Genomic DNA, 27,939 nt, shown 5'->3' on the forward strand with positions numbered 1-27,939 from the left:
TTGGCCGTTGGTGGAAAGCCCCCCTCCCCCACTCCACCCCTACCTTAGCTCTGTGGGCAGTGTGGGCAAAATAGGAGTCAGTCCTGCCTCTGGGAGTTGCTCCTGGCTTCTGTTAGTGGGTTCTCCAGGCAGGGGGTTGGCAGCTGGCCTTTGGACTATCTGCCGGTGAGATCTGGGCCTTGTTCTGGGTGCTGGGGACCCCAAAGAGGCACTCTGGGAGCAGCCTACACCCCAGGGGAGCCAGACACAGACCCTGATCATGGCCCCAGCACCAGGTAGATACCATATGAACTGGGGCAGCTGTTACAATGCCAGAAGGGCTTTACAGAGGAGGTGATACCTGGCCTGAAGCTTAAAGGGTGAGCAGGAGCTCATGAGGGAAAGAGAAGGGTGAGGGCCTGCCAGCAAGAACAGACAGGGTGAGCAAAGCTCTGGGGAAGTGGGGAGGTCAGATCCAGGGCAGTTAGACCGTGATGAGGTTGGTCAGGCAAGGCTTCGGACTGCGACTTCTGGGCACAGGGTTGGCCTCTTGCTGAAGGTGAGAAGGGAGGGCGGAGAGAAGGATCAGGCTGGGCTCAGGTGCTCAGTTACTGTTGCCAAATGAAGGCATCCCACAGAGGCTGGGGTTCAAGATAGTGATCAAGAGCCCTTAGCTGGAACAGAAGGGAGGGGCTGGTCTGGGGTCTTGGAGAAGTGAGTCAGGGAAGATTTCCTGGAGGAAGTGATACATATGACATCCTTGGGACAATGGAACGGTTCTCTGGGAGCAGGTAGAACTTGTGAAAGGCCTGAAGGTGCAGTGTGAGTAGCTCTACTCTTGTTGGAGTTCAGAGGAACCGCAGGGTTTTCTCCTGGCAGGTGGCTGGTGCCAATCAATGGAGGGCTGGGAGTCCCTCCCTGGGGAGTCTACGCACTACCCTTGGGCAGCAAGGAGAAGCCACAGAGGCGGGGGTGGTGATGGTGATGGACAGGACTGATTTGCCTGGCCCTGTGGTTAGTGCCCACTGAGGGTAGGTGTCCCATTGACACTGTGGCCTTGGTGAAGTGGCCCTGCTGACTGCCTTGAGAGCAGATGGGCCTGGAGAGAAGGTGGGTGCCAGGGAGGCAGATAGCAGGTCTGTGATTGACAGGGGAGCGGCGGGTAAGGGGTGGGGGAAGTCTACCCCCTGGTCTGTCTGCCCGCCCAGCCTTTCCCTGTGGACGCCTGCCTGGCAGGAAGTGGTGGAAATGTGTTGGGGCCTGGCCAGCAGATTGCGAAGACACCTGGGGCATGGGCTGGGCATGGACCAAAGGCTCCGAGTTCAGAGCCCGACCCCCCTTCCCTTGTTGGGTAAACCTCCTAAAGACAGCGATCTTCTGCTAAGGGTGGAGGACCAGGTGTGGTTGCCCACTTGTGCCTCCAAAAAAGGCACCCCCACCCTTCTGAACCCAGAGACAGGGTGAGTTGAGAGCAGGGGCTGAAGATGCTAGTGCCAGGTGGGCTTAGGTCTGAATCCTGGCTTTGCTCTTTGCTGGCTGGGAGACCTTGGCCAAGTGACTTTGCCTCACTTTCCCCATATAAAAAAATGGGGGTCATCCTAGAACCTCCCTCCTAGGGCTCCCAGGGAGGATTAATGAGATTTTAGAAGGCTGTGCCCAGTACCGTGCCAGCCCCTGGGATCCGGCTTTGGAGCTGTTAGCTCAGCTGACCGGGGGTGCTGGGACCTGCTGGGTGGCTGAGGGGCAGCTTCCGGTCTGCCCCAGGCTCTCAGCACTGAGGACAAAGCCGCTTTGTGGTGGGACAGATGGAGCCTGGGAGCGCCCCCCTCTTTGGGAACCAGGGGCCCATCCGCCCCTCCTCCTCACTCATTCCCTGGGGTGGGGGGGGAAGGAGCTTCCTTAGACCGAGAGGATGGGAAATGAAAGTCGGGCTGTGCAGGAGCAGAGACTCCAGCTGCAGACCCTGGCTGGTGAGCTAGGGTGGACCCTTCCCTTCTCTGGGCCACCTTCTCAGAGCCCTGGGCCTCTCTGGTAAGTCCCAGACCCACAGTGTGTTCACTAATTCATCCATCCATCCATCCATCTAGCCACCATCCATCCATCCATCCATCCATCCACCCATCTAGGCATCATCATCCACCATCCCTCCATCCATCCACCGTCCCTCCATCCATCCATTTGTTCATTCATCCAGTAATTACCAAGTACCAACTCCATGCTAGGCCCTATACTTTGGCCAGTGTCCATTCCGACCGGATGGCCCCAAGCATCCCGGCTGTGAACTGTTGTGACTGTTACACCCACTGCAGAGTATTTGGCTGGGAGTGAGACAGAAGTGGCCCCGGTCCTCCTCCTCAGACATACTCATCCAGTGTGTTATGTCATCACAGCTATGGTCCCCGCTAGGAAGGAGAAGTTGAAGGTTCTCACTTGGGGGAGGTCAGAGAGGCCTCCTGTGAGGAGGTGGCTTTTGGAATGAGACTCAAAGAGAGAGCGGAATTGGCTGAGTGTGTAGCTGTTTAAACCAGTGGTCAGGACTGGCCTCTGAGCAGGAGACGTCTGAGTAAAGCCCCCGAAGGAAGTAGGCGCTGGTGGGGGTAACAGCAAGTGCCAAGGCTCCGAGGCGAGTGTGTACCAGGTTCTTAGGGAAGGGGAAGTGGCCAGTGTGGGCAGAGCAGGAGGAGGGGAGGGGCGTGGGGCGGGTAGTGTCCACTGGGGGACCTTGGAGGCCCCCGGGAGGACTTTGTCTTTCGTCTTGGAGTGTGGGCTGTGAGGGGCGTTAAGCAGGAAGGATGGGTTCAGATGGACGTTTCAGAGACACACTCTGCAGGCAACTGGCCAACCTGGGGGGGTTGACCTGAGGGGTGACTCTGGTGGGAGAGAAGGAGGTGGAGTCAGGCTGTGTTTGGAGGTGGGAGTGACAGGGCTTGGAAGTGGGTTTCATGAAGCACAGGAAGCATCATCCTTCCTCTCTTGGGCTGCTGGTGATGCGGGGCTGAGTCTACACCACACACCACTGGCTTCCTGAAGCTTTTTTATTTTTTATTTATTAGAAGAGGAAATTTATTTAAAATTTTATTTTAGTTTTGAAAATATTTTGGCTGTACCATGCAGCATCTTAGTTCCCAGACCAGGGATCAAACCCGTGCCAGCTGCAGTGGAAGTCTGAAGTCTTAACCATTAGACCACCAGGAAAGTTCCTCCCTTCTGTGGCTTTAAGCAGTGGTATTCCTTAGGCTAACCTGGCAGGATCGTACCCATTTTATAGATGCGAAAACTGAGGCTCAGAGTGGTACACCCATGACCTGGGTTACACAATAGGGGCAGGGTTAGGGTTTGGCCTCTCAGGACTCAGGAAGGCCTATGGATTTCAGAAATAGGGACCCTGCCCACCTCCTCCAATTCCAGCTATAGATTTCAGGGGGTACCTGAGATTTCTTTCCTACTTTGACCTGTCTTGGGGAAAGAGAGGCTGCCCGTGTGACCTCAGGGGTGGGGGTGGGGACCTGGACTCCAGCTTGCCATGTGATCTGGGCCTCAGTTTCCTCTGCTGGGAAATGGGCACAGTAACGGTCGCTACCTCACAGTGTTGGTGGGAGGACCAGGTGAAAGAGTGCCTGTAAAGCCGGCGTGGCAGGCACAGAGTAAAGTGTTCAGTAACTAGCGGGTTTGTTATTGTTGCTTCTGTGAGGACTAAGGACGTGTGTGCAAGTCTAGGCTCTGGCCACAACCACCCCAGGGGTGGGCTCTGGGGGAGGGCTGGAGTCTCCAAGGTGGCCTCTTCTAGATAACTCCGCAGGTTGGGATGGAAGAAAGTCCCTGGAACCCATGCCCAGCGCTGCTTTTCCCCTGGGGAAATGGTCTGGACCCACCTGGATTGGCCGAGAGCCGTGTTGCACCTGGGTGCGGAGCGGGGCTTTAATCAGGTTGCCTGCTGCCTCGTCGAGCTCCGACATCACCTCCTTCCCCGTTTCGGGCTTCCTGCCCAAGGACAGGTCCTAGGGCTTAGAACTGGGTTTCATGGGGCACAGGAAGAATCGTCCTTACTCTTGGGCTGTTGGTGATTCAGGAAGGGACCCCGCCCTTTACAGAGCAGGTCAGGGCCTAGGGTCTGGAAAGGGGGTCTCCTTCCTGTCCAGAAAGAAACCTAAAAGCCTCCTGGACTGGAACAGTTCCATCTCCACGGGGCCGGGGTTAGTGGGAGCAGCACGATCCGCTTGCTGAACCATCATCCTCCCAGGGCGGTGGGTCCCGGCTCAGGCAGCGCCCCTCCATCTGCCCGCTGTGCCAGCCTGAGCCTGCAGTGTCCACCCCGCCCCGGCCGCACTGGCGGAGCCGGTTTGAGGTCTGACAGCTGTACGTGTGCTTGCGCCGGGAACACAGGACCAGACATGTCCTGGCTGCCCTGGCCCGTGGATGGCCCCTGGCTCACGCTTCAGTAACCCCTGGCTCATGCAGCAAGCATCCCTGGTACCCAGTCTGTGCCTGAGCCGTGCAGGGCGGGGCTCGGGGCTTAGAGCTGTCTCACCCTTGCACATTGTCCTGTGTAACCAGGGAGGTCAGAGGCTCTGCCCCGGGAACAGGCCAGGCAGGAGAGTGCTGTAGTTGGGGCATAGGTTGTGGGGCTGGGCAGACCTGGGACGGAGGCCTGTATCTCTTTATCTTAGGGGGCCCTGGATAGGACCCATTCATCCGTCCCTCCCTCTGTTCCTCCCTCCGTCCCTCTTTCTATCTCTCCCTCCTTCCATCCCTCCCTCCATCTACCCCTCCCTCCCACAAATATTTACTGAGCACTGCTGGGTGCCGGGGGGCTTCCCTGGTGGCTCAGATGGTAAAGAATCTGCTTGCAGCGTAGGAGACACAGGTTTGACCCCTGGGTCGGGAAGATTCCCCTGGAGGAGGAAATGGCAGCCCACTCCAGTATTCTTGCCTGGAGAATCCCATGGACAGAGGAGCCTGGCAGGCTACAGTCCATGGGGTCACAAACTGTCCATGGGGACACGACTGAGTGACTAGCACACACTCTGTGCCAAACAATGTTCTAGAGGTTGGAGATTCAGCAAAGAAGCAACAAGGCAAAAATGTGTGGTCTCACAAAGCTGACATTCTAGTTGGGGAGATAAAGGCAGAGCAAATAAGGAAAATACGCACATGGTCTGTAAGAACTTGATAAGCTCAGTTGTGTCCGACTCTCTGTGACCCCAGGGACTGCAGCACACCAGGCTTCTCTGTCCTTCACCATCTCCTGGAGTTTGCTCAAACTCATGTCCATTGAGTCGCTGATGCCATCCAACCATCTCGTCCTCTGTCGTCCGCTTCTCCTCCTGCTTTCAATCTTTCCCAGCGTGTCATGGGTCAAACATAAAGCTAGGAAGACTGGCTGGGATAGAGAATGGATTGTGATTAGTTGATTACATAGGATGGTGAGGGATGGGAACATGTGGGGAAGACTTCTCCCAGAAGCTCACATCCCCGGAGGGGAGGGAGGAGACAGGTCGCTCCCCGAGGCAAGAAAATCCAGGTAGAGGGAACAGACAGTGCAAAGACCACAAGGGAGGGGTGCACTGGAGTGTTGGAGAAACAGCGTGGAGGCCAGCGGAACAGAGTGAGCAAGGAGGAGAATGGCGGAGGAAAGGACAGAGAGATGGAGGTCAGGGAGGGCCTCCGGATCCTTTTGACGTTGACTCTTACTCCCAGTGAAATGGGGCTCCAGGAGGCTTTCTGAGGGCATCTGGTTGCCGTGTGGGAAGCAGACTGTGGGACTGAGGATGGAGCCCCCAGACCAGAGAGAAGACTGCTTCATTGGTCTGGTGAGTGGAGAGTGTGACAGTGGCTGGCCTCGCCTGGGGGCGGTTCATGGCAAGGGGTAGGGGCTCAGACATTGTTTTGTATTCTTTTCTTTCGTCTGCCTTTTTGGTTTTTTCTTTCGGCCGTGCCGCAGAGCATGTGGGATCTTAGTTCCCTGACTAGGGATCGAGCCCATGTACCCTGCATTGCGAGACACATCCTTAACTACTGCACCACCAGGGAAGTCCCGACAATGATCACTTCTAATATCTATTTTTAAGTGAGGCAACGGAGGCACAGAGAGGTAGAGTGACTTTTCCAAGGCCACACAGCCAGGAAGGGTCAGAGCCGGGTTTTGAACCCAGGCAGTCCAACTCTTAATCTCTATGTGATGGAGGCTTGTGAGCCCAGAAGAAGAGTACCTCTCTCAGTTGAGGGCAGGGTATGGCCTGTGGTCAGGCTCAAAGAGGGCACTGGAGTTCCTGGAGTTGGCTGGGGCCGGGGATGTGATGCATCAGGAGGAAACAGCAGGGTGCAAAGGTCTGGAGGCTGGAGCGTAATTCTGAGTTCAGGGAGGGTCAAGGGGTAGGGAGGAGGGAGCTTGCAGCAGCCACCCCCCACCCCATTCTTGGCCTTGATCCCATGAACAAATTGTAGGAGCTGTAAGGGTTTCGGCCATCTTGCTACCTCTGTCCTTGGCCTCAGGCTCGAATGCCCTCTCCCTCAGAGACCTCCCAGAGGTCCCCATTTCATGGGTGAGTAAAGGGAAGCCTGGACCTTCTGGAGGTTACACGTCCTGGGTGGCACCTGCGGGCTCCAGTGTGGAGGGCTGAGTTCAGGGCCAGCCGTGTGGAGGGGCCTGGCTGCCAGCTGCTCCTGCCCACCCGCGTCCCTGCGGGGGCTGGGGCAGGGGTGGGGAGGAAGGGAGACTGTGTCCCCAGAGCAGGGACGCAGCCAGAGCTGCTGGCAGGAGTAGCGGGCACCGTGGGCAGAGGCCGGCTGGCAGCTGTCTCCCCCGGAACCTGTCAGCCATCAACCAGCGGGGCTGGGGTGCCTGGGAGGCATGACCTTGGTGAAGCTGGGACAGAGCAAAACTCGTCACCTCAGTGTTCCCTGGGGTCACTCTGATGCTGGGTGGGGGGCGTCTGTTAAAGAATCCTCGGCATGCCAGGGCCTCTGCCCAGGTGCAGATGCTAAGGCCCATGAGTGGGTGTGATTTGCGGAGATCACATGGAGATTTGGAGGGAGGCTTTCTGCTTAGCCTAGTGGCCAGGCCAGGCGGTACCTGGCTGGGTCCCTGTGACCAGCCTGATGCGTGGTCCTGGGGGCCCAGCATCTCTCTTCCAGCTCCTCCTCATCCCAGTGCCCTTAGGCCTGGCGTGCCAAGAATCTTCAGTCCAAGCCCCGTCCCACACCCTCTTTCGAACCCCCACCTCTACCGTGCTGTGTGGCCTGAGGCTGAGTGTGCCCCTCTCTGAGCCTCTGCTTCCACATCTGTGAATGAAGATCTCTTACCAAGCTCTCTGAGATTGGGACTGTGGTCTCCTGGCCCCTCAGCTGCCCTCCCCATCCGCTTGCTGGGCAGCCTGGCCTGACCTGTAGGGTAGAAGGGTAGGGGGCGGTCAGTGAAGCCTCCCAATCCTGCCAGCCTCAAAGATGCCCCCATGGCAGGAGGACCAGCTGCCAGTGCCCTTCCTCTCGGGCAGTGGCCTTGGAGAAGGGAGGTGGTAGGACGTGGGGGTGGGGGAGATGGAGGCACCCACTGTGTGCCCTTCTTTCCCCCCATTTTGTTCCTGGAGAAACTGAGGCCACATGACTTAAACTGACCTGGCCCTTTGCCTTTCTTTCAGTGGTCCCACCTCTGGGCCTTTGGCCAAGCAATTGCTTCTGCCTGGATCATGCTTCCCCTTCCTCTTTTCATAAACTGCTTACTTTTGGACCTCAAGTAAGATGTCCACTCCTCCTGGAAGTCCACCGTGGTTTAGGTGCCTCCTCTGGAGCTGGAGACCACTGTGCTCTGACAGGATCGCTGTAGGATGAAGTCTCAATAATCTGCCCCCATCCCACTCAGCGTGCTCCAGGGCCTGAGAAAACCTTCATGGGCTTCCCTCTCAATTTTTCAGGTCTTTATGACCTAAATTGCTGGACGTGTCCCTCTTGGGGCCTCCCTCAGACCTCCTCGTGCCTGGGCCAAAAGCCTGCAGTGACCCAGTTAGGCTGGAACCCACTCAGTCCAGACCTCTCACTCAATAACCCTCTGCACATCTGACCCTCCTGGCTCAGGGCCTTTGCTTGCACTGTGTCTGCCTCCTGCACGGCCCTTCCCATGCCTCCTTGCAGGTGCAGTGGAGAGAGGGAGGGCTTTGGTATCCTTGGGCCTGGCTTGGCACCCTGGTTCTCCCCTTCCTGGCTGGGGCAGCTTCCTGGAGCCCCCATGTGCTGACATGTAAAGTGAGTGACACGTAAAGTGGTTCCAGGGCTGTTGGGAGTATGGAAGGAGTACTGTAAACCCCAGGTGGGAGGACATGAACCCCCAGTGTAGGTCTCCACACCACCATCAGCACGCCTCGTCCCACCCCACCAGCCCGCATTGGAACAGCTGATGGCAGGATATTTTAAAAAATTACTTATTTGACTGTGCTGCACGGCAGGTGGGATCCTGGTTCTCTGATCAAGGATTGAACCTGTGCCCCTTGCTTTGGAAGTGCAGCATCTTAACCTCTGGACTGCTAGAGAAGTCCCAAGAGGTGGGATTTTAAAAAATATATATTTATTCATTTGGCTGCACCAGGTCAGTTGTGGCACGTGGGGATCATTAGCTGCAGCATGTGAACTCTTAATTGCAGCATACGGGATCTAGTTCCCTGACCAGAGATGGAACCCAGGCGCCTGCATTGGGAGCGCAGAGTCCTAGCCACTGGACCACCAAGGAAGTTCCTCCCTCCCTCTTTGTTTTTCTTTTAATAAGAGGTGGGATTTTAATCACATTATTTAACCTTTCTCTGCCTCCACTTCCTCATCTGTAAAATGGGTTGAAAAGCATAGGACACAGTAGGCACTAAATACGTATTAGCTATTGCTCCCGCTGTTATCTTATCAGTGTCATTATTCATATTCCCTTCTCTGAAGCAGGACTTTTTTCTGTATTCCGAATCTGCTTGTACAAAAACACCTCAGGTGAGCAGGTCATTCTTTTGAAAGGCTGAAGGAAAAAAGAGAATGAGAAGATTTTTGCCACACGTGGGAGGTCTCTGGGGAGGCAGGCAGGGGTGGCGGCCCCCATCTGTGAGATGGGCATGAAGGCTGGCCCCTCTCCCAGGCTCCCCCAGACTCAACTTCCTCCCCTGTGGACACGGCCAGTGCTGGTGGTGCCTGCCCCGCCTAGGGCTGTTGCGAGGAGGCAGGGGGCATCAGCTGGGGACCCAGCCTTGGAGGTTCAGAGGGCTGAGAGTTTCATTCCAAAATAAGGGTTCTTCTTGGGCTGTGTGGACAGGCCCATTCCCTTTGTCTTGGCCTCCATTCCTCTAGTTGGAAATGGACTGGCTGAGGGCCCTGCTTAAGTCCCTGGTGTAATAACTTCCTGCGAGAGCCCAGCTGGGACGGTGCCCTTGGGGAGGGGGGCCACAGTGGCCCGGGGCCAGGAGAGCCAGGGTCCCCAGCTGGTCCTCTGCTGTCTTGGATGGTGGCCTGGTGCCTGGCTTGGCTTTTCTGAGCCTCTCTCTGTTGCCTCGTCTCGGAGGCTGGGCTGATCTTCCCTGTGAAGCAGGGTCCCGGTGAGAACTGGAGAGCTCGACAGTAGCAATCGAAACTGTACGGTAGCTGTGATGGTTGGAGCCCCGTTTATCCAGCGTGGCCTGTGTACCCGGGGCACATGCAGTTAGCTCCTGTGCCTTCATAACTGTCCCGGGATCCTCTGGGTGTCTCCATGGTACTGAAGAGCCGACTCGTTAGAAAAGACCCTGGTGCCGGGAAAGATTGAAGGCAGGAGGGGAAGGGGACAACAGAGGATGAGGTGGATGGATGGCATCACCGACTCGATGGACGTGAGTTTGAGCAAGCTCCGGGAGTCGGTGAAGGACAGGGAGGCCTGGCGTGGGGCAGTCCATGGGGTCGCAAAGAGTCGGACATGGCTGAGCAGCTGAACAACAGCAATGGTACTGAAGGAGGCTTTGGTTGACTTGCTTGAAGCCCTCCCATGGGTCGTGGCAGGATCCCTCTTCACAAGGATGTTGCACCCCACCCAGCTGGCTCTGGCGGGTACCCGATGGAGCTTTTTTTGCTCCCTTCCTTCCAGAGGCACGACTGAGATGGGCTGTGCCCCTCCCCCACCTCCTCTGCCTTCCCCCTCCTCTACCCCCACTTTCCCCACACAACCTCCACCATCCACCCCTCCCACCCCTGGTCCTGTTATCAGGACACATTCCTGGTCTGGCTGAGAACAGCTTATACCCTGGGTCCTTTTCAGAAGGAGTGTGACTGCTGATACAGGCCCTGGCAGTACAGGCTCCCTTGGGGGATAGGCCCTGGGACATGAGATTACAGAGCCCAGATGATCTGCCTGCTGATGCGGTCTCTTTTGAGCTGTGTGACCTTAGGCTAGTCACTTGACCTCTTGGGTCTCGGTTTCCTCATCTGCAAAATGGGAGTGACCATGTAGGGCTGCAGAAGGTTCACTTGGGCTTGTGGACTGTATGTACTTAGCCTGGTGCCTGGCACACAGGAGTCTCTCTACCCATCAGCCAGGTGCTGTTATCATCTGAGAACCAGTTGTCCCTCCTCTTTGTGATGGCATCTGTATCTACCTTTTGCTGAGCACACCATGGGATGGCCCCTGTGAGCTTCCTCTTCTCCAGAGGCACAGGGAGGTTGGAGCTGGGAGAGGCCCTTTCCAGAAGTGGAGAAGGTGCTGTGTGATCTTAGGTGGCCTCTGTCCCTCTCTGAGCCTCTTTTTCCTGGTCTGCTCTCTGAGCACTTGGACCTGGGTGTGGCTCTGCCCCGGCCCGTGTCTCCACACACTCTCTAATTCCTTCCTCGGCTGGTCCAGCTACTTGGCTTTGTGTGTCTGTCCCATGACAGTGCCTGGTGCATAGTCAGGATTCAGCTGAGCTTGTTGAAGGACGCAGTGAACGCACGATTCCGCAAACACCCAGGGCTTTCTTACTTCCAGGCCTTGGCCTGCACGACTCTCTGCCGGATGCACCATTCCCAGTTATCTCTGCTTGTGGACCTCCTTCTCAACTTTGAAGTCCTTTTCACATGCTGCCTCTCCCAGGAAGCTCTTCCGGTTTCTCCCAGGTGGAGGGGATTGCTGATGCTCTGAACACTTGGTCTGAGGCTCTCTGGTGGCACCTGTTACAATCCACCTTGGTGTCCATAGTGACATATTAATAACCAACGCGGACCACACATCTACCACTAGGCACCTGACACAGAAACAGTGGGGCCCCTGTGCATGCCTGTGGGGCCTTGTCTTATTTAATCCTTCACCACAACCTTGCAAGGTGGAGACTATTATTAGCCCTCCCTTTGCAGAATCCAGAGGTTCAGAGAAGTGACTTGCCCAGCTATGAGAGAGAGCGACACCAGGATCTGAAACCAGGTAAGCCTGTCTTTTTTCTTAAAAAGGAAGGAAAAAGCATTGACACACACAGTAAAAAATAATTCAAGCAGTATAGAGGAAGGCAGGGAAAAGCGAAGCCTCTTTGGCACTCAGATCTCCTTGCCAGAGGCAGCCATGGGGAGGCGTTTCCAGTATGTCCTTCCAGGGTGTATATGGAAGCATGTATGTTCCACAAACGATCACCCATGGTGTATCCTCTAGTCTACACCTGACTGCTCTTGACAGTGTGCCTTGGAGATCGTTTTCTGCTACTGCTTTCTTTTCCCTGGTTACATAGTGTACATTGTGTGGATGGAGACAGTGCTTTATTTAATTTGTGAGGATTGCTTTGCTTATTACAGATCATTTTGTGATGCATACCTTCCATTGTACACTTAGTGGCCCTGTGTGAGGAACACTGGATAGTCCCAATCGCAGGGTCTGAGAATGTGTGCAGTTGTAATTTTGGTAGATGTGGCCAGATGGCCCTTCGCACCCCACCCACCCTCTGCTTCCCCTAGCTGTCACCAACACAGGTTGCTCTAGAATTTGGGAACCTGCCAATCTAACAGATGAAACTTAATAGATGGCCTCTGGTGTAGTGTTTTGTTTTTTTAATATCACACCTCTATTGGACTTCCCTGGTGGCTCAGCTGGTAAAGAATCCACCTGCAACGCAGGAGACCTGGGTTCGATCCCTGGGTTGGGAAGATCCCCTGGAGAAGGAAAAGGCTACCCACTCCAGTATTCTGGCCTGGAGAATTCCGTGGACTATATAGTCCATGGGGTCGCAAAGAGTCGGACTGGACTGAGCGACTTTCGCTTCTCTCTGCTGCTGCTGCTGCTGCTCCTTCTGCGTCGCTTCAGTCGTGTCCGACTCTGTGCAACCCCATAGACGGCAGCCCACCAGGCTCCCCTGTCCCTGGGACTCTCCAGGCAAGAACACTGGAATGGGTTGCCATTTCCTTCTCCAATGCATGAAAGTAAAAAGTGAAAGTGAAGTCGCTCAGTCGTATCCAACTCTTAGCAACCCCATGGACTGCAGCCCGCTAGGCTCCTCCGTCCATGGATTTTCCAGGCAAGAGTACTGGAGTGGGGTGCCATTGTCTTCTCCGTCACTTCTCTCTATTGGTATAGAATTCACATGCCAGACAATTCACTTACTTAAAGTGTACAGTTTGTGTCTTTATTTAAATTTTTATTGGCGTAGAGTTGATTTGCGAGGTTGTGTTAGTTTCTGTTAAACAGCAAAGTGAATCAGTTGTACAAATATCAACTCTTTGTTCTAGCTTCTTTCCTTGTATAGGTCATTGCAGAGGATTGAATAGGGTTCCCTGTGCTATACAGCAGGTCCTTATTAGTTACCTATTTTATATTTGGTAGTATGTGTATGTCAGTCCCAATTTGCAATTTATCCCCGGCCGGAAGCGTACAATTACAACCATCACTGCAATCAATTTTAGAACAGTTTCGTTACCGCTCCCCCCAAGAAAGAGACTGTGTAACCCATTTAGTCAGTTCCCACTCTCCCTCAAACCTGTCTCCCCCAGCCCTAGGCAATAACCAATCTACTTTATGTTTCTATAGATTTGTTTATTCTGAATCTTCCATGAAATTATGTAATAGGTGGGCTTTTGGGTCTGACTTCTTTTCATTTGGCGTGTTCTGAAGATTCGTCCAAGTTGTAGCATGTATCAGTACGTCATTTCTTTTTCTTGCCAGATGATATTCTGTTATATGGATATACCACATTTTATTTATCCATTCATCAATTGATGGACATATGATTGTTTCCACTTTTTGGCTATTATGAACAATGCTGTTATGGACACCTTGAAGTTTTTATGTGGATATATGTTTTCTTTTCTTTTGGGTATATTCCTAGGAGTGGGACTTCTGGATTATAAAGCAACTCTGTTCAACCTTTTGAGGAACTGCCAGACTATTTTCCAAAACAGTGACACCATTTCATATTCCCACCAGCAATGTATGAAGTTTCCAATTTCTCTACATCCTCTCCAACCACTTGTTTTCTGTCTTTAATTATAGCCATGGTGGGTGTGAAGCTGTATCTCATTGTGGTTTTGATTTGCGTTTTCCTGGTGACTAATGACGTTGCGTATCTTTTCATGCAGGTATCGACCGTTTGTATATTTTCTTTGGAGAAATGTCTATTTGAATCCTTTGCCCATTTTAAAATTGGGTCATTTCTCTTTTTTGTTTGTTGAGTTGTAAATCTTATTTACATGTTCTAGACACAAGTCCCTTATCGGATACATGATTTGCAAATATTTTCTCCCATTTGGTGGATTCTTTTTACTTTCTCTCTCTCTTTTAAAATTAATTTGTTTTTAATTGGAGGGTAATTGCTTTACAGCGTTTTTTTGTCGGTTTCTACCATCTACCATCCATCAACGTGAATCAGTCATAGGTATACACATGTCCCCTCCCTCTTGAATCTCCCTTCCACTTCCCACCCCATCCCACCCCTCTAGGTTGTCACAGAGCACCAGGCTGAGTTCCCTGTGCTATACAGCAGCTTTCCACTAGCTATCTGTTTTACACATGGTAATATATTTATTTCAATGCTACTCTCTCAATTCATCCCTTCCCTTCCTTCCCCAACAGTGTGCATAAGTCTGTTTCTCCTTTTTCTCTTTTTAAAAATTTTTTGGTCATGCCATGCAGCTTTGGGATCCCTGACCAGGGATCGAACCCAGGCCCTCAACAGTGAGAGCATGGAGTCCTAACGACCGGACCACCAGGGAATTCCCATCTTTCCATCTTTCTGGCTGGTGCCCACCCCCGCCTTTTTAAAATAATTAAATTTATTTATTTTAATTGGAGGATAATTGCTTTACAATATTGTGTTTGTTTCTGCCAAACATCACCATGAGCAGCCATAGTATACCTATGGTTGATGGTGCCCTTTGACACACAAAAATTTTTAATTTTGATGAAATCCAGTTTTATCTATGGTTTTTTTTTTTTTTTTTGGTTGCTTGTGTCATGTCTAAGAAACCATCGTGATCCAAGGTGTTGAAACTTATGCCTGTATTTTCTTATAAGATTTTTTATTTTACCCTGTACATTTAGATTTGTGATCCATTTTGAGTTAATTTTTGTGTAGGGTTTTGAGGAAGGTGCTCAGCCTGAGTGTATCCAGTTGTTCCCGAAGTCTTAACTGAAAAAAGTCTTCTTTCTCCATTGAATTATATTGGCAGCCTTGTCAAAAATCAATTGACCATAAATGTGAGTGCTTATTTCTGGACTCTTAATTCGCTCCCATTGATTTCTAAATCTGTCCTCATACCAGAACCAGACTGTCTTAATTACCAGCGCTTTGCAGCAAGTTTTGAAACTGAGATGTGTGGGCCCTCAACTTTGTTTTTCTTTTTCAAGATTGTTTTGGTTTTTCTGGGTCCCTTGGCCGTCCGCATGAATTTTAGGATCAGTTTGTCTGTTTTTGCAAAGAAACTAGCTAGGATTTTTTTTTTTAAGGGTTATGTTGACTCTATAGACTAGTTTGAGGACTGTTACCATCTTAAAATGCATAGTCTTCTGATCCACGAAAGTGGGCTCTCATCCTGTTTATTTAGTTCTTTAATTTCTTTCAACAATTTTTGTGTTTTTCAGAGTATAAGTTGTGCATTTCTTTTGTTAATTTTATTTCTTTTTTTTTTGCTGTTAATTTTATTTCTAAGCCTTCTTTTGATATTATAATTTATTTTCTTAATTTAATTTTTGGATTGTTTATTGTGCTAGTGTATACATTTTTATTTTATACATTAATTTTGTACTTTGCAACTTGCTGAACTTGTTAATTTAGTTCTCCTAATCTTTTTAGTGTACTTAGGAATTTTTATATACAAAATTCTGACATCTATGAATAGTTTTACTTCCTTGTCAATCTGGATGCCATTTTTGTGTAGTTTAAATGTGATTGATCTGGAACTTATAGGCATGTGGAGTGAGATCGAGTTCCAATATAGTTTCCTGAAGGGAGATCATGGGTTCCAACTCCGTCTTAAAAATAGCCTACCTTTTTCTCACTGTTATGAAATGCCACCTTCGTAATATATTAAATTCCCATGTGTCTGGGGACAATTTTTGGCCCCTCTGTTCTGCTCCATTAATTTGTCTCTTTCTGTGGTGATATCACACAGTTGTTGTACCTTTTCAGTAAGTTGTACTGTCTGGTTGAGCTATTTACTCTTCGCTACTCTTCTTTTTATGATTTTCTGGCTATTCTTATACCTTTACTCATAAACTTGAAAACTGACCTGCCTAATTAGAAAAAAAATCCTGCTGGGATTTTCATTGAGATCACATTCAATGTTTAGATTTACTTAGGAAGAATTGATATTTTTGTAATGCTAAGCTTTCTTTCATTTTATCTCCTGATTGCTGTTGATGTGTAGCTATATTATTGACTTTGGGATATTTACATTTAATTTCCTTCCTTTTTACTCAATTTACTTTTTCTTCAATAGTTTTATAGCAGATTCTCTTGGATTCCTCAGATATACATTGATAACATCTGCAAATGATGAAACTCGTCTTCTGTTTTCCAATTCTCTTTATTCCTTCCATTTCTTTTTCTTAGCTCATTGCACCGGCAAGCGTTGTAGAGCAAAGTTAACTTGTAGACATGCTTGTCTTTTCTGGACTCTTTCCCTATGAAGTGGCTTCTGTAAGCCTTGGCTCCAATCAGTTCTACCAGATGCTCTGTCCAGGGTCATGCACAGGGCTTGGCACATAGTAGGAATTTTGGAAGCCGTTGCCTAATTATAAGAGTGGTTAGAAAAGAGAGCAAGGATATGAAAAGAAATCTTCCATAGTGATGATAATAATAGCAAGTATTTAGGAAGCACTTCCTGTGTTCCAGGCACTGTATGAGTATTACCTCATGATTCCTTCTCAAGCTTAATCATGTGGGTGCAATTATAGATTCCCATTTCTGATGAGGAGTAAACTGAGGCCCCCTGGAGGCTGTGCAACTAGAAAGTGGCAAGTTGGCTTCTGAATCTGGCGTTCCGGCTCCAGGCCTTCCATAATGCTTCTTCTTCCCTGGAGGATCCAGAGATATGGATGGTGATGTCAGGGGTTGACCTCTGACCCGAGTTGCCTCTGTGTTAAGGAGGTAGAGATGATGGAGTGGTGGGTGCGCCTGGGGTAGTCAGAGCATCAGCGAGGCCCCAGAGGTACCTTCTCTTCTGACTGCACTTCCCTGAACCTGAGCATCCCAACTCAGCTGCACTCGCTTGCTGTGTGGCCTCAGGCAAAGTTCTGGCTTCTCTGAGCTTTGAGCCCATCTGTAAAGAAGGCGTAGTTACAGTCCCCCCTTCACTGTCCTGAGGGGACAATTGAGTATGGACTGCAAGCAGATTTCTCAGTTCTGTGCTTGGCTTTCAGGGCCCTGCCATCTACTCTTGCTTCATCTTGCTCTTCGTCCTCTCGTCACTTGTAACGGTAATAACAGCAAACGACTGAGTGCTGTTTACTGAGCACTTATTCTCTGCCTGGCACATGGACTCTCTCACTTAATTCTCAGATATTAAGTTTATTACTACCCCCATTTTATTTTATTTTTTGAAAAGTATTTATGTCCAGACTCGCCATGCCGCCCTGGTGGCTCAGATGGTAAAGAAATCTGCCTGCAATGCGGGAGACCTGGGTTCGATCCCTGGGTTGAGAAGATTCCCCTGGAGAAGGAAACAGCTACCCACTCCAGTACTCTGGCCTGGAGAATTCCACGGACAGATCCTTGGTGGGCTACAGCTCATGGGGTTGCAGAGAGGCGGACATGACTGAGCGACTTATTGAGCACTTATTCTCTGCCTGGCACGTGGACTCTCTCACTTAATTCCAGATGTTAAGTTTATTACTACCCCATTTTATTTTTTGATGATGCTCATCTATTTATTTTATTTTTGCTGTGTTGTCTTTGTTGTGGCGCACGGGCTTCTCTAGCTGTGGCGTGTGGGTTCAGTCATTGTGGCACGTGGGCTTAGTTGCCCCATGACATGTGGGATTTTAGTTCCTGGGCCAGGGATTGAACCCACGTCCCCTACGTTGGAAGATGGATTCTGAAGCACTGGAGCACCAGGGAAGTCCTACCTCCCTTTTAAAGATGAGGAAACAGAGGTGAAGTGACTTGCCTGAGAAGATTTAGCTAGTAGATAGTGGAGCTGGCTCCACTGGGATTTGAATCCAGGTCTGACTGGGGTCCTCACTCTCAATTCCTAAGCTCCTGGCCTTCCTTCCACCCTTAGAGGAGGTGGAGGTGACATTCTTCAGTCAGGAAGGAAGGAGTGGGTATGTCCTGACTGAATTACAGTCTGTTTTGGACTCTTCTGGATGTTGTGTCTGCGTATGTGGCAGAGGGGCACAGCTTACGCAAAGGCCAGGAAGTGAGAGAGTATGGTGCCCTCCTGTGGGGGCTGGGGGGGCGGGGCCGCAGCCCCCCTTCAAGGGGCCACGAGGACTCAGGTGAAGGGTTTAGGCCTCATCCAGAGAGGATGATGGGAAGCGCTTATATGTTTTTTTAAGACTCATTGAAAAAAAAATGATGAGAGAGTAATTTCTAAACGTCATGTCTGACTCTTTGCGACCCCATGGACTGTAGCCCGTCAGGCTCCTCTGCCCATGGGATGCGCCAGGCAAGAATACTGGAGTGGGTTGCCATTCCCTTCTCCACAGGATCTTCCCAGTCCAGGGATCGAACCCAGGTCTCCTGCATTGCAGGCAGATTCTTTACTATCTGAGCCATCGGTGAAGCCCATGTTGGTATTTAATTGTCTGAAAATGTCTGTTTTACTTTTATTCTTTTTGTTGTTTAGTTGCTAAGTCGTGCGCAGCTCTTCTGCAGCACCATGGGACTGTAGCCCGCCAGGCTTCTCTGCCCTTGGGGATGCTCCAGGCAAGAATACTGGAGTGGGTTGCCATTCCCTTCTCGTGGAGATCTTCCCAGCCCAGGGATCGTGCCCAGGCCTCCCGCATTGCAGCAGCTTCTTTACTGACTGAGCCCCCAGGGAAGCCAAGTGATACAACACTTAACATAAGGGATTTTCCTCTCCCTTTTTCACACCCTTTGGATGAAATATTGTGAAGAACTTGGACTTCTTCCAAAACTTTCTCTAAAGCTCTGTAGCACGTGTGTGTGTATCTGCACATACACATTCACATGTGAATTTTCTTTACAGAAATGATTGGAGTTTCTGTGTACTACACACCAGGCACCCCACTAAGCCCTTGCCTGCACTGTGTCTTTAATCCTTCCACCAACCCTCTGACCTAGGTAGCAGTATTGTCCCCATTTTCCAGATGAGGAAACTGAGGCCCCTGATGGCCCAGAGGACCTTCTACACTGCCGTCTTCCTCTTTTCACTTAGTAGTGTGTGTCATGCGCATCTTCCCAGGCCACACGGAGCACTCATTCCGTTTATTTAGCTGCACAGCTGTGCACTTGGTGAATGGACCGTCCCTTATTTATCCAGTCCCCATCTGATAAACACTTAGGTCATTTCTGGTTTTCCATGGACAGTGTTGTACAAAAGCCCCATTTGTTTGTGTGGATTACAGAGATGCCGCTGGCTTTTGGAGGAGGGGTCCCCACTGCTGACCCAGGTCAGGATGACAAGGGCCTGGCCTCGAGGGAGTAGAGACAGGATGAAGGGAGGGATGTGTATGAGGAAAACTGGAAGGAAGGATGTATGAACCAGCCCTGAGATGGAAACGTGGAGTGTGGGGCAGTCTTAGAGGAGGATGCTAAGTCAGTTTGGGGCCCACTGAGCATGAAGCCCTGGGGACACTGATGGGGAAGTGCTGTAGGGCAGGGGTCTCCAACCTCCCAGATCTAATACCTGATGATCTGAGATGGAGATAATGTAATAATATTAGAAATAAAGTGCACAGTAAATGTAATGGGCTTGAATCATCCCGAAACCATCTTCGACCCCCCACTGTGGTCCATGGAAAAGCTGTCTTCCATGAAACTGTTCCCTGGTGCCCAAAAGGTTGGGGATCACTGCTGTAGGGCATCCTGGGGCCTGTCGCGGTATTGATAGCGCAGATCCTCTGTCCTGAGCCTGTGGTCAGGAGCAGGTCCCCGGAGGAAAGGGACAGCCTTCCTCTGGGAGCCTCACACATCCCCAGTATGGAGCTCTCCCCACTTCCTCTTGAACCCCAGGGATCTATCTCTGCCTGGGAGTGAGCAAGTGGCAGAAGAGATGTGTGGAGCTAGCCCTTCTCAAATGGGCAGCTCATGGTGACTTAGCGTTTGGGCCCTGAGACAGAGTCCTGTTTCGAGAAACGAGATCATGGTCCAGAAGGAGGGTCGGCCCCAAGGTGACACAGCCTAGCAGGGACTGGACCTCTCCCTAAATGTGCTGTCCTTCTAGCACACTCTGCTGTGTCAGAGCTTGAAATCGTGGGTCTTCCCTGGTGGTCCAGTGGCTAAGACTTCACGCTCCCAGTGCAGGGGACCTGGGTTCGATCCCTAGTCAGGGAACTAGATCCCACGTGCCACAACTGAGAGCCACGATGCAGCCAAATAAATAAATAAAATATATTTTTAAAAAATTTGAAATCTTGGTCTTTCTAGAGGAACGGGGCTAGGCTGCTTTATCCAGTCATGCCCCATCTGCCATGGGCATCTATCTGGCTGTGTGAAGGAGAGGTCCGGAAGGCAGGAGATGGACCCCATGAGCAACCCCTGATTCCTACCTGCCCAATGTGGTTTCATGTCCCCACTTCTTTTCATTCTCCCCCTCGCTGTGTGACCTCAGGCAGGTGCCTCAACCTTTCTGTGCTTCTGCTTCCACATCAATAATATAGGGACACTATTAATGTCTACCTCCCAGATTATCATGGGGATTTGATGAGTCGATATTTGCAAAATGCTTAGAGCAGGGCCCAGTACAAGGTCCAGGCTCCCGGAGAGTTTGAATATCTCAGATACATGGTCTCGACAGTGTGGCATTGCAGGAACAAAGCAGGATGCGAAGTGTTTAGTCTTTGCATTTGGTCTTTTATCTCTTCCACAAATATTTCAGAATACCTAGTGGGGATAAGGACATGGATCTGACCTGGTCCTGCCTGGAGGGAGCTTGGAGTCAAGCACACTAGCTGGGTCCCTGGATTCAGTCTTATGTTTCTATGACACTGGAAGGAAGTCCACCGCCATGCCCAGGGGCTGGCCCTCTGGCAGCATGTTGCCAGTGGGCCACAGTGTCCCCAGCATCTTCTGTGTACTTCCTTATGGATCCTCCCAGTGGCCCTACGACATGGTACTTACTGTTGTTATCCTCAGTTGGCAGAGGAGGAAACTGAGGCACAGGGTCCTACACTGGGCTTGTAGGGCTGGAATTCACACAGATGGTCTTCTCCAGTGTTCTTGCCCTTGACCTCAACCCGCCCACCTCTCTCCAAACACATGGCACTTGTATAATCATTGCATAACAAAAACCCAAACCCCACCAACCAACAAACAGTGCAGTTAGAGGCCCCAGGCCACCTTAGTCTTGAAGGCCCTCTTATGCTTTTTCTGAATGCCTCAATGGGGAGTGGTCCTCTTGGTCAGTGTAAGAACTTAGAGGCCAGGAGCTTTTTTTCTTGCTCCTTCCCAAGAGGGCACATGCATCCTCTTGGTGCCAGAAGGGCCTCTGAGGTGCAGCCCTGGCTGTCCCTCGCCCTCCATGGCATGTCAGTCAAAGGACCCTTTTTCTTGTCCTTGATTACTTCTAGTGACAGCAGGCTCATTCTTTATCATTTAGTTCCTTCTAAAGAAAATTTGGGCTTTTAGAAAGTTCTTCATTAAAATTAAAAAAGTACTTTTATATTTTTATTTCCTCTCAAAGTCCTGCAAACAAGTCCACTGTTAGACCATGCACCCCCTGAGACAGGACCTGGCCAGTCCATCTCTGTGTCCCCCCGTGGTGACGGGCAGAGGGCTTGCTGCACAGTTGGTGCTGTGAATACTGTTCCAGGGAGCAGGTGAGTGGGAGGTATGGTGATTGGGGCTCAGCTTCCATCAAGCCTGGGGCTGTGGGCAACTGGGTCAGTAGGTCCCACAGGATGGCAACCATATGAGCGCTGCTGGGCATCATGACCTCAAGGGATTGAGTTGCCATAGAAATCAGCTTTCCCAGGCCCATTGGCATGTTGCTCCCCTGGTGATCTTTTGAGCAGGTCTCCCCAGGGCCTTCCCAGCCCCACATTCTCTGAGCTGGTTGGCCCCCAGGGAGCATGCAGGCCACACCCCTATTGTGTGGATAGGCAGCCTGAGTCCCAGAGGGTTACAGGCACTGGCTAACGTTCACCTAGGGAGGAGCATCACATAGCTGGGCTTAGTGCTTAGGGCCAACAGTCTTGCCTGAGGCCCCAGCCAGTCATGGGGACTTTTCCCCATTCATGGGTTCCCAGAGGAATTCTGGACTGATTCCAGGACCTGCAGCTTCCCCAAGGGAGTAATTGGAGCTCACGTCGCCAGTGTGTCCAGAATCACAGTGTCAGTAATAGCTGGTGTGGCAGGGTGATCTACTGTGTTCCCAGCACTCTGCTTTGCCTTCAGTTGTCACAGTCATTTCCTGATGAAGAAATCGGGCACACAGAGAAGTTGTCATTTGCCTGAGGTCACACAGCCAGTTAGGGGCAGAGCTGGGATCCAAGAGTGGGGAGTCTGGCTTCAGAGCCCACCATGCTATACCCGGCCTCACTCTCTCTCTTGCTTTGAGAAGAATGAAGGATCTTTCAGGTCTGGGGAGCACTTAGCACTGGGCCTGCCAGAGTCAGAGCCAGATAAATCGTGACCCAAGTGTCAGAGCCTTGGCAATTTCTCTTTCTAAAATCTTTATTTATTTGGCTGTTCTGGTTCTTAGTTGTGGCACGTAGGCTCTGAACCTGGGGTCAGATCCCTGACCAGGGATCGAACCCAGGCCCCCTGCATTGGGAGCACAGAGTCTTAGCCACTGACCACCAGGGAAGTTCCTGATTTCTCTAATCATATCCCCTCAACAGTCCTGAGAAGTCTGCTTTATCCCTACTTTGCAGATGAGGACACTGAGGCCCAGAGAGGGGAAGTGACTTGCCTAGGGTCACACAGCAGGCAGAGGTGGAGCAGGGCCTCTAGTCCACGACCCCTGACTCCATACCTGGTGTTCGTGCTGTGACCTCAGGCTGCTTCCCAGGTCCTCTGAGATAGCCCCTGCCTTCCACCAGGTGAGGTGATGACCCGTTGGGGCTGCCAAGATGAGGGAGCTGCGAGGGGTGGCCATATTGGGTGGGGAGACCCTGGCCAAGCTTGGTGGGAGTCAGCACCTGTGGATGGGAACATAGGGAGCAAAAGGGGGTGGTGGAGTGATGGTCATCACTGGGGAGTTTGCAGCTTGAGTTTCTTTGTGTTTCCTGATCTCTAGCCCACCCAAATTCCTGGCTTAGACATCTAACTCTTCAGTAGTCACACATTCATGCATTCATTCAGCTGTTTATTGAGCACCACTATGTGCCACTTCTAGGTACTAGGAGTGCAGCAATGTGTCTAGATGGACAAAAGCCCATAGAAATAATCATATGATCACACACACACACACACACACACACACACACAGTCACGTGACCCCACGGACTGTAGCCCGTCAGGCTCCTCTGTCCATGGAATTCTCTAGGCAAGAATACTAGAGTGGGTAGCCATTCCCTTCTCCAGGGGATCTTCCCAACGCAAGGACATAACGTGGGTCTCCTGCATTTTAGGCAGATTCTTTACTGTCTGAGCCACCAGGGAAGCCTCATGTTATCAAGAAGAGACACAAAAGGAAGGGAACTTAAACCAATGAAAGTAGTTTGGGAGCACATCCAAAGGAGGTGAATTTTTTTTCCTTAAGAGCATAATTGAAGTATAATTAACATACAGTGAACTGCACACGTTTAAGGTCTGCAGTTTGATAGATTTTGACACATGGGTGCACTCATGAAACCATCCACATAGTCAAGATAATCCATCACCCCTAAACGTTTCCCTCCCACTCCCCACATGCTGCCTTTGGGGTGAAAACTGAACAACACATGAGTTACTCTGCTGAAATAGTCAAGGAAAAGCATTCAGGTGGAAAGAATAGCATGTGCAAAGGCCCTGGGGCTGGAATGAGCTATCAGCCATCTCTCCTTCTTCCAGCTGCCTGCTATATCCCTGCCCTGGTTGCAACTTTTAGCATCTCTTTCCTTGGTGTAGGACAATTTCAGCCAACCATGTATTCGCTCAACAAACCTTCAGCCCTCTCCTGGGTGCCTGGAACACACACATGCCTCAGAGACTGTCCCTGTCCAGGAGGGATGGACACAGTGTCTCAGGGGAAGGGGGGGTGCAATTAGGGCTGCTGATTATTAGGCATTTCTTCTGTGCTTGACCCTATACCAAGGAAGCCCTTTATGCGTGCCATCACTATTCCCATTTTGTCGATGGAGTAACTAAGGTTCTGAAAGGTAACTTACCCAAAGATATCTCTTTGGGCCTCAGTTTTCCCATCTGTAGAATGGGTGGAAGTGCGGGCTAAGGGGCCCAGGTAGCCCTGTCTGCTCCCAGAGTCCTTCACCTCAGGGTCCTCTCTACTCTCCAGGACCATGGGCAGCAACAAGAGCAAGCCCAAGGATGCCAGCCAGCGGCGCCGCAGCCTGGAGCCTGCCGAGAACACCCACGGAGGCGGCGGCGGTGGAGGCGGCGGTGGGGGTGCCTTCCCCTCCTCACAGACCCCCAGCAAGCCAGCCTCCTCTGATGGCCACCGCGGCCCCAACACGGCCTTCGCCCCTGCAGCCGCTGAGCCCAAGCTGTTCGGAGGCTTCAACTCCTCTGACACAGTCACCTCCCCGCAGAGGGCGGGGCCCCTGGCTGGTCAGTGTGCCTGGGAGTGAGTGCCGGGTGGCCCTGGCCCCTTGGGCTGTGTGCCCTGGGGGGCAGCGATGCCCGCTTTCTGGGCTGCTGTTTCTTTCTCTTAATGACGGGGAGGAGTCTAGGGGTTATTTGGTCTTAGGGGCTATTGGGAGTTTTTTGGAGGTTTTATAAACGAAAGAGTGGTGCGCACGCCATTGCCTTTAGGGCTCAATTCTGATGTACAGTGTAAAGGGCCCTAGAGATAAAGGGCTGCAGGTGGAAACTGAGGCCCAGAGAGCCGGGGGCTTCTTGGGGAAGCCCGAGGACCAGGTCTGAGGCTTTGCTTTTCACTCTGATTAGCCTGGAGATGGATCAGGACTGGAGGCGGTGAGTGGCCAAGGGGGCGGGGCAGGTTTTAGAAGGAGAGAGAGCGCTCGGGTCTTCAGAGGCTGGACCTACGAGATGCGCCCCTGCGCCCTCTGCTGGTATTGAGGGGGTATAGCCGCTCCGGGCGAGTGATGCTTAGTAAGAGAAGTAGATGTGGTTCTGGAGAGGTAAGGCCCTCACACAAACACGGGCATTTCTACCGGGACACCTTCAGACAGACACACACACACACAGTCGGCAACTCATTCAGAGACAGCCAAATAGGACACGTGCACATGTTAGGCTGAAGATGCCATCGTAAACGCAGACACACCATGGACACAGAGACACACTCAGGGACACAGGAATGGGCACCCTCCAGGCACAGACACACACCCACCGCAGATGCACACAAGTACAAAAGCACATACGCAGAAGCGCCTCCTACTCCCAGATGGAGACACAGACACGTGCAGTCGGAGCCCTTCAGAAGCGCACACATGCTCAGCTAGCACCCACGGACACGCAGACGCACACACGTGCAGTGAGAACACACAGACACGCACCCAAGCGAGACAGACGGACCCACAAACACAGCCATTCATTTGTTCAGGAGACAGTTGTGGTGCCTCTCCTGTGTGCCAGGTCTCTTCTGGTGTCAGGAACACAAGCAGTGTGTAAAACAGACAAAACCCTCCTGGGGAAGAGAGGCTAAGAGCGAGTTGTGTAAACTGTGCCATGTGTTTGTGGGTGGTAACTGCTCTGAAAGAACACGGAGGACAGGGAGGGGCGCTGGGGGATGTGTGGGTGGAGGTTGCAACTTAAAATGGGCACAGAGAGGGCTTCGGGAGGGACAGTCATCCGCAGCCAGGATCGTCCCTGATGGCCCGAAGCACCCAGAGTCACACAGAGAGTCACAGAGCCGCCTCCCCGGGGCAGTTTCCCTTCATTCACTGCTTCACTCACCCCATGATTGTGTCTTGAACACCTGCGATGCGCCAGACTCTAGGAACAAAATAAAGATGCCTGTTACTGGGGACTTCGGGTTCTTGGGGGGAAGACAGATACCAAACAGAAGCCAACACCCAGCATCACCTGGAGCCCGCTGGGCTCATCATGTGAACCCGCTCAGATGCACGTGAGAGACCCACGTGCCTCTTCCGTGCCCTCACAGGTGTGCCAGACACATAGGCACAGGGGACATGCACAGAAGCCCACCGTCTCTGTAAATGAAAGCAGGCCCCCGGGATGGCAGTGGGGGACCCACCCCCACCCCCAGAGTGCAGGGCTCTCCTCCGCCGGCCAGGGCCAGGCCTTCTGACACGCCCGTCTTCTGAGCAGGCGGAGTGACCACCTTCGTGGCCCTCTATGACTATGAGTCGCGGACAGAGACTGACCTGTCTTTCAAGAAAGGGGAGCGGCTTCAGATTGTCAACAACACGTGAGTGCCCCCTGGGGACCCCGATCTGGTCTTGGGCTGGAGCCACTTCTGACCATCCCAGAGCCAGCTTGATGGGCAGTGGGCGGGGCTGGATGTCAAGGCAGCCGAGGCCCAGGGAACCCATCCTGGGCATCCTGGGGTCTGTGGGGGTGATCAGGCGGGCATCCCGATGAGGTGGGTGTGGCTTTGGGAGGGCTCCAGGGACAGGGATCTGGGTTTGGTAACTGATCCACAGAGCACGGTGCTCCAGATCCCAGCACCCGCAGAGGGGCGTGTGGTCAGAGTAGGACTGGGCCCAGGACTCGGGGCTACAAACAGCAGGGCCTTTGTACTTGAAGGCTGTGCCCCAAGAGGTGCTGGAGCGCCTGGGGCAGCCCAGAAAGTGAGTCTTCAGCTGTAGAGGGAGGGCCCTGTATTGGCAGGGTTGGGGGACCCATATTAGGGACCCAACATGAGAGGGGTCAGGATAGGGCATGGGGAGGATGGGGCATAGGATGTGGAAGGCAGGGCACCCTAGGATGGCATCCATGTCCCCCTCCAGGGACTCCAGCCTTGGCATGGGGCATCCTAGGGCCAAGCTGATGAACGGGGGAGCAGGGGACCCTGCCAGACTCTGGGGCCCCTGTGAGTGATGAACTGATGAGGGGGGTGGGGCTTCAGTCAGGGGGTGGGGGCCTTCCCCTCCTCCCTCCTCCTCTCCTTTCCCCACCTGCCCAGAGTGCAGTGGGAAGTGGGGTGCAGCATCTGTCATGGGGGGTGGGGAGTGCAGGCTTTGGGTGCCATGCCCTGGGGTGATCACAGTCGGGGCGGAGCTGCCGACAGAGGGCGGGGCACAGCTCCACACCAGCTGCCTTCCTGCCCTTGGACGGCCTGCTCTCCCGTCTCTGCCACCTCCCATCCCTCCCCCGCAGCCTCGGGGATGCCCTGCCCCACTCCCGGCCGTGCTTGCTCCCTCCAGCTCTTTCTCAGCTTCTCCCTCTCTGCTTCTCTCTCGCTGGCCCTAGGAGGAAGGTGGATGTCAGGTGTGTACGCGCTCCCAGGGCGGCGGGCTGGGTGGGGGTGCTTCACTGGTGGGAGTGGGGCTGCATGCGCTTCCGCCTGCACCCCCTTGGCTGCACCCCCTCCGGCTTCCCCAGCTTCTGTCCTCACACCCTAGAGTTGGACCAGATCCTGACCTGCACCCCTAGGCTGAGAATGGGGAGGGTCCTCTCATCACCCCTGTCACTCCCCATCACACCTCCTCCCCATCCACCTCCTGCTCGCTCAGCTCCCCCCAAGTGCCAGCTGCATGCAGGGCCAGCGCTGGGTCCAGGGAGGCCTGGGTGGAGAAGGCCACGTCCTCCTGGGGCCAGAGTATAGCGGGACTGGCCCTAGTCCGGGCCTCGTGGCCTGTGCAGGGCACGGCTGGGATCAGCTTGGGCTTTAGGGGGCTGTGCTGTGTGCCCACCTCTGGTCGTGACCAGGGGCTGGGAGGCTCAAGCAGGACCTTGAAGGAAACACAGTGAAGCCGAGCTGCTGGAGGGAGGTGATGGATGGCAGCCCCCCTCAGAAGGGCAGCTCCCGGGAGGGTGCAGTGCTGGAGGGGGTTACATGCCTTCAGGGCTATGGAAGGGTGAGAAGGTTCTAGAGGGTAGAGTGGGGTTGATCCCGGAGCATCCTCGAAGGCCTGGCTAAGGAGGTTGGACATCCCCACCGTCTCTAGGCATTTCTTGCTTGTTCATGCCTGCCTGCTGTTATGCATGTTGTTCCCTCTGTGTGAAAGGCCCCTTCTCCCATCGGTCTGGCAAACTCCTACTCATCCCTCAAGATCCAGCTCAGAAGTGCCTTCCTTGTGAGGCAAAGGGGAAAAGAGGGGTAGGCATTTTTACCCACGTCCTTTACTCTGCTGCTATTCCACCAGGG

The 27,939-nt window shown here is 52.5% G+C and overlaps 1 protein-coding gene across 1 annotated transcript in view; it reads left to right on the forward strand.

Annotated features, from left to right (window-relative positions):
• Positions 1–5,747: 5,747 nt before the first annotated feature.
• SRC (SRC proto-oncogene, non-receptor tyrosine kinase) overlaps positions 5,748–27,939 on the forward strand; it is a 36,325-nt gene continuing 14,133 nt past the window's right edge. The window contains exons 1-5 of the mRNA XM_052650543.1: positions 5,748–5,789; positions 11,299–11,365; positions 21,226–21,361; positions 23,980–24,251; positions 25,938–26,037. Coding sequence (XP_052506503.1) covers positions 5,748–5,789; positions 11,299–11,365; positions 21,226–21,361; positions 23,980–24,251; positions 25,938–26,037 — 617 coding nt within the window. The remainder of the gene's footprint in view (positions 5,790–11,298; positions 11,366–21,225; positions 21,362–23,979; positions 24,252–25,937; positions 26,038–27,939) is intronic.

The sequence above is a fragment of the Budorcas taxicolor genome, chromosome 13, assembly GCF_023091745.1.
Source record: "Budorcas taxicolor isolate Tak-1 chromosome 13, Takin1.1, whole genome shotgun sequence".
NCBI classification, from domain to species: Eukaryota; Metazoa; Chordata; class Mammalia; order Artiodactyla; family Bovidae; genus Budorcas; species Budorcas taxicolor.